Source organism: Alexandromys fortis, unplaced genomic scaffold, assembly GCF_014885135.2.
Source record: "Alexandromys fortis isolate MF-2015 unplaced genomic scaffold, M_Fortis_MF-2015_v1.1 scaffold_26, whole genome shotgun sequence".
Classification (NCBI taxonomy): domain Eukaryota; kingdom Metazoa; phylum Chordata; class Mammalia; order Rodentia; family Cricetidae; genus Alexandromys; species Alexandromys fortis.
In genome coordinates this window covers 6,431,580-6,437,981 of record NW_026067894.1, presented here as the reverse complement: position 1 = coordinate 6,437,981, position 6,402 = coordinate 6,431,580, and the positions used below count along the sequence as shown (strand labels likewise).

Genomic DNA, 6,402 nt, shown 5'->3' with positions numbered 1-6,402 from the left:
AATCACCACACTAGTGATTTCAAAGTTTAACAAAGCAAAAATACAAACCCCCAAAACTTAAGTAAAGTTTCCCACTTATTTAGTTACATCTGTACACCCTTCCCAGCTCCCACATACAAGGATCTCACAATGCAGCAGTGGCTGTCTTGGAACTCACTATATAGACCAGGATGGCCTCCAACTCAAGAGATCCACCACTAGCTTGGGATTGAAGGCACGTGCCAGTTCTATGGCCTAATAATTCCTTCACTTTTTTAGGGCATACGCCTAGTTTCCACTGTGCTTACACAGTTCTTGTAAGAACTTTGCTCATTTTATCACATTACAATGCTCTTCTAGTTTTCGGGGATTTGTGATTTTGTTTTCATGACAGGGTTTCTCTAGTTTGGAGCCTGTTCTGGAACTCACTCTGTAGACCAGGCTGGCCTCGAACTCATCACAAAGTGGAACTTCAGAGATTAGGTTGTGTGTTCTGAGGACATATGGTGGACTGTTAGTAGAGCTGACACACCACACTACAGTTTTTTACCTTCTCCAACAAAACTTTCTGTATCTGAACTCAGGCTGGCCTGCAACTCAGAGACCCTCCCCCCTCTGCCTCCCGAGAGCTGGGATTTAAGGCGTGCGCCACTGTCATCTCTAGGATTGTTTTTTTAATGTTTGCCTATGTCTTGCCTACATTATGTCTGAACCATCTAACCAGACCCCAAAGTAAAATTCTTTTTTTTTTTTTTTTTTTTTTTTTTTTTTTTAAGACAGGGTTTCTCCGTAGCTTTTGGTTCCTGTCCTAGAACTAGCTCTTGTAGACCAGGCTGGCCTTAAACTCACATATCCGCCTGCCTCTGCGCCATCGCAGCCTAGTGGCCAGAGTACAATTCTTTAGTAGCAAATAAAGGTCATGACTTTTTTATAGTTACAATTACTGAGTGAGTAGAAACACCTTAACTAACATTAAGATAGAAGCTGTAGCCTGGCGGTGGTGCGCAGGCCTTTAATCCCAGCACTCGGGAGGCAGACGATCTCTGGGAGTTCAAGGCCAGCCTGGTCTACAAGAGCTAGTTACAGGACAGGCACCAAAGCTACAGAGAAACCCTGTCTCCGAAAAAAAAAAAAAGATAGAAGCTGTACATCCTTCTCTAAATGTATTTGACAAATAAAGCACCTATATTTCAATATTATCAATGTACATCCTTAACAAGTCAAACATAACAGCAATATTCAGAGTAAGACTCCTGTACACATCCATGTTGAGCTTGACATGTATGTTTCTGCAGATCTGTTTAAATGAGGACACTGAAATAGTTCAAGTTTCATCCTCTCCTCCCCCAAACAGGAGCTCTGCCTGCAAGATCATAGCACGGAGGCACAAGAGCACCCTAAGACCACACTGTTTCAGCCTGTCACAGCTTTAAGAATGTGAACAGACATGCAGGAAGACTGTGGCAAGTTTGAGGCTAGCCTAGCATACACACCAAGTTCCAGTGAACACAGCAAAATACTATCAAAAGAACACAATTGAAGGGGGCTGGGGAGATGGCTCAGTGGTTAAGAGCATTGCCTGCTCTTCCAAAGGCCCTGAGTTCAATTCCCGGCAACCACATGGTGGCTCACAACCATCTGGAATGAGGTCTGGTGCCCTCTTCTGGCCTGCAGACATACACACAGACAGAATATTGTATACATAATAAATAAATAAATATTTTTTTTTAAAAGAACACAATTGAAGAATGGGGATATATACCCCAGTGGCAGTGCTTACCTAGTACCTAGCACAAAGTCTGGGATTTAATCCTAACACTACACAAACCAGGTAAGGTGGTACCTGTTATCCCAGGACTAAGGATTTGGAAGGTCAGTCATTCAAGGTCATCTTTAGCTCTACAGTTTGAGAAAGATACAGGAAACCCAGTAAATGTGTTTGATGGAGTACATGCCAAAGCCAAAAATGTGGGGCACAGTGGCACACACCTATAATCCAAGCACTTAGGAGTTTAAGGAAGACCAGAAATTATTATCAACTACTGAGTTCAGGCCAATCTCTCCGAGGGCAGAGAAAGAATGGGGTGAGGGTGGGGACAGAAGAAGAATGAGAAAGAATACGAATTCATGAAACTGAAGCAAGGCGAGGCGGGATACTTCTGAAATCCTAAAACTTGAACCAAGAGCAGAGGATTGAGGTTCAAGCCAACCTTGTTACATAGCAAATCTGAGGGCAGCCTGGACTACAATGAGAACCTGTCTGGAGAAAAACAAACACACACCATTTTGAGTCCATAAAAACTACCAGTAAAAAACTCATTAGAGTGGCAAGGCACCAACAGTTTACTGTTTATTCCACCCTTCCTCCAGGCTCAATTAAATAAGGAAGTCACTGGTTCTCTGATTTGAAATCCAAGGACTGGCTGACTACATCACTTGGAAAGTGATCAAGAAAACTTTTGTTTGGGCTGAGAATATAGCAGAGTGGCAAGAGCATTTAGCTAGCATATAGAATGTCCTAGGGACAGTCCCTAGTACTGTAACCAAGTTTTTGGCTGTGTATGGTGTCCCATGCCAGCACTCAGGGGGCAGAGGAAGGAGGGTATCTATGAGTTGCAGGCCAGCCTGGTCTACACAGTGAGTTCAGAACCAAAAAGTTTTGTTTGAGAAGGTAAAAAACCTGTAGTAGTATGTCAGGTCTGCTCTACTCTACCATGTCTTGAGAACACACAACCTAATCTCTGACGTGGTTTCATGCGCAAAATTAGGGGCAAGGAATCAAAAACTAAAGCTGAAGTCTGGGGTGATAAGGTATGCTGATTTTCCTCACTGATCATTACATGGCAAATGTGTGCTAAAATGCCACACTATATCCCCACTGTGTGTAACTATTAGATGCCAGATAAAGATCAAACCGAAGTCGGGCAGTGGAAGCACACACCTTTGATCCCAAGACTCAGGTGGCAGAGGCAGGTGGATGTCTGTGAGTTTAAGGTCAGCCTGGTCTACAGACCAAGTTCCAGGATAGCCAGAACTACACAGAGAAACCCTGTCCCCCAAACAAACCCCTATTAAAGTCACCTGGAAAGTGAGCCAGAAAGGCTGTAGCTGAATGGCACAACACTAGGCTAAGACATATAAGCCTTGAGCATGGTCCCTAGTACTGCAAAATCAAAAGGTTTTAAAAAAAGTTTTGGGCTGAGTGGTGGCCTACACCTTTAATCCCAAAGTTGCCTGGGGAAGCAGGTGATCTATAAGAGTTCAAAGCCAGCCTGGTCTGCCTATCAAGATCCTGTCAACCGCCTCGTCAAAAACACAAATAGAAATTTACCTTGCACGGCTGTTGTATGAATGGGAAATGATTTACATCAAGTACCCGACACAAGAGCAGTTGTTCAGGAAACACCAGGCACCATTTCTACCTTAAATCAGATCTCAGTTGGCAGTGTACTAGATAACTGTTCTAAAATCTTAATGCCCCCATTTGGCCAGCTGTGAGGCAAACATCTAAAATTCTAGCACTTGGAATGTCAAGGTAGGACTCTGGGTTCAAGGCTAATCTGGGTAAAAGAGAGAATTTAAGGTTTCAAAACTGCCTCTCCCCCAACAACCCAATGACAAAAAGACACTTCATTTAAGGAAATGTAATGAGATATTTTTAAAAACTGGACTCTTTTCCAGATTCTGTTCATTGTAAGGGAAAACTTTGTCTAAAATTGACTTTTCATATCACTTTGCATTCTTTATTCAATCGCCTTCCCACTAGAAATAACTGACAAGGCTGGGCAGTGGTGGGGCACTACTTTAATCCCAGCACCTGGGAGACAGAGACTGGCAGGTCTGAGTTCAAGTCCAGTTTGTCCTAGCCTAGAGTTCCAGGACAGCCTCAGAGAAATCTTGTCTCGAAAAACCAAACGGAAAAGAGAGAGATGAAGAGAACTAACAGACAAGCGGAATAAGCCTTCAATTGCTTTTAAGTGTAACTTCTGTGCCCTAAGAAATAATAAGTGTTCACTGTAATACAAACCCATTCGAAATTATTACCCTCCAAGTACGTAACTCTTTTAGTGTTTGTATGATCCAATAAAAAACTGGCTAAGCGCTTTAGGTTAAATGCTTGGCATAATATTGTGAATGTCTAGTTTGCAGTACCAAGAGACTTAGAGAGCTGGAGAGGGAACCCAGGGTCTCATTCGGGTTAGGCAAGCTTTCATGAACTACATACCCAGTCCGCAAGAGACATTCTTATTAGCACCCCTCCCTCTAATTTTTTTTTTAAAGGTAAGCAAACTGCAAATTACAAGCTCGAGCCAGGGAATGCAAAATTAAGCCGAATCACAGTTAGCTGGGATTTAAACGTTTGGTTCTACTCTGCATTAAAAGAACTAGCGAACCCTAAAGGAAGGGATCGTTGCTACTCAACTTTTAATCCTACAAGTGTCCGTTGCCATCCATCTGGATCTCGACCTGTAGCTAATTTCCTTCAAGAGTGGACGGCTCCCACCTAATAAACTGCCTTAACGGGGGATCTGTGGGCCAACTCCAACAAGGTAACGTCCACTGCTTGGATCTAGGCAAGAACCACCAGACTCCAAACACTGGCCGCTGGGCTGGGAAAGGGTGCGGGCGAAGAGCGGGAAGCGGAATGGATTCACGCCGTCATCTGCCTCCACCCTCGCGCACGTATTTGGCCCTAAAAAGCCTCCGATTCAAACGTTCCAACTACAAATTATCTACGTTCCCCCTCCCGAGGAGCTATCAAATTGGGCGGGAGCGCTCACGAACTCTGACCCTGCGCCTCCGCAGAGGCTTAAGACCCGGAGGGTGGACGCTAAACGTGGGGACACACAGCCGCTAGAAAAAGCGCCCCTCTCTTCCAAAGCCCTCTCGGGACGTACCCCCAAACCGTACTACCGGTACCCCGCTGCCGCCTCAGGCTTCCCACCGGCCTCCCCTTAGGGACTTCCTCCTCGGGGCTCCGCTAGGCCCCAAAGCCCCGGCGGCCGGCGCGGTGCCCGGCCTGCAGGCCCCGCCAGGCGGCCGGTGAGGTTCTGCTCTGGTCCCTTCCCGCCGCCATTTTCCGGCCACCGTCGCCGCCGCGTAGGGGGGGGACGATCCCGGAGGAGGAGACTGCGCAGGGGCGCACCGGTCTCGGCCGCAGCGCCGAGGGCACAGCACGCCGGCCCCAAGCCCCCTCGGGGTCTCTAAAACCCCCCTCCACGGGCCCCCGTGTCCCGAGTTTGAGCCCCCTATCGGGTCTTCCATTCAAGCCTCTCGCCTCCTCCCTCACCCCCACCCCCGTCCAGATCCCCGCGCTTCTACTTACGCGGAAGAATCCCGCGTCCATCTTGCTCCCTCGCTCGGAGATCGCTCCCTATCCCAGCGTGCACCGCGCCGCCGCGACGGAGGGCGGGACCGGCCGAGGGGAGCCCAGCGCCGGGATGCTGCGCGCGCCTCTACGCGCTCCCCACCTCCGCGGGCCTGCGGCTGCGCCTGCTCAGTTTTCCGAGAGACCGACACGCGTGCGCAAAGTCACCGGGCCCTCCGTCTTTTTGCAAAGAGGGGAGGAGAGTCCGGCGGCCTCAACCAATGGAGACAGGAGGGCGAGTCCTGGAGTCGCCCCACTCTACAAAGCCTTTTGTGGCGCGTGATTAGCCTGGTTCGCGCGGCGGGAGTTGATCCTTCCTTCGACCCGTAGTGGAGGGGGGGGGAGGCCTCGGTTCTGGGGTGACGGGGGGGAAGGGGGGAGACGTCGTGGAAGAGAAAGGTCGCCCTGCGGGGTTAGGGAGAGGGAGATGCTGTTAGGCTCGGTGCGCCAGTTAGGAGCTCGCTACCGCCGGTGTTGTCATTGTGCACTGTGAGGGTTGAGATCTGTGTCGGCTTTATATTGCCGGCGGGATTGGCCCTGGAGTGTCAGCACGAATGAAATCCGCGTGCTAGCCGGATGTGCGTCGCCTCTGGCGTGTGCTTGAGGTGTCCATTGAATACGTTCCTGTACTTGAGCTGTGAAACTACGCTAAAGGGCCGGAAGTGGGAGCGGGGCAGGGCCTCCAGGGTGTCCCCCAAGCGCTTTCTTGCTTTCTCAGAAAAGCTTAGCTACCTTGTATCAGTCCCTCTTTCACAGGCTCACCTGCTTTTTCTTGGGGGGGGGGGGGAGCCTTCTAGGTCTATGCCCTAGAAGCATCGGGTGCCCTAGGTGCCATTCTTGTGAAACACCCACATGCCCCCAGGCACTTTTCCTGGGCTTCAAGCTTCACTTGGTTGACCTTTCCACTTGGGTGTCCATAGACCTCGCAGACCAGACTTGACTGGGCCTATCCCGGCCATCAAAACCAACAAATCAAGCAAAAATGGGGGCGGTCAGGCTGGCTTCCTCCGAAGCCTCCCCTGTCTCTGTAGACGGCAATAGCGTTTCTTTTGTTT

General features: G+C 48.9%; 1 protein-coding gene across 8 annotated transcripts in view; it reads right to left on the bottom strand.

The window, feature by feature from the left end:
• The window catches only part of Srrm1 (serine and arginine repetitive matrix 1), a 38,621-nt gene extending 33,162 nt beyond the window's left edge, over positions 1 to 5,459 (bottom strand). For 5 of the 8 annotated variants that reach the window (XM_050152301.1, XM_050152243.1, XM_050152264.1 and 2 more), the window contains exon 1: positions 5,306 to 5,458. In XM_050152301.1, the coding sequence (XP_050008258.1) occupies positions 5,306 to 5,326 (21 nt within the window). In that variant the 5' untranslated portion in view covers positions 5,327 to 5,458. Of the gene's footprint in view, positions 1 to 5,305 lie in introns of all 8 variants that reach the window. The other 3 variants (XM_050152292.1, XM_050152275.1, XM_050152283.1) reach the window with 2 other exon arrangements.
• Between the last annotated feature and the right edge of the window lie 943 nt (positions 5,460 to 6,402).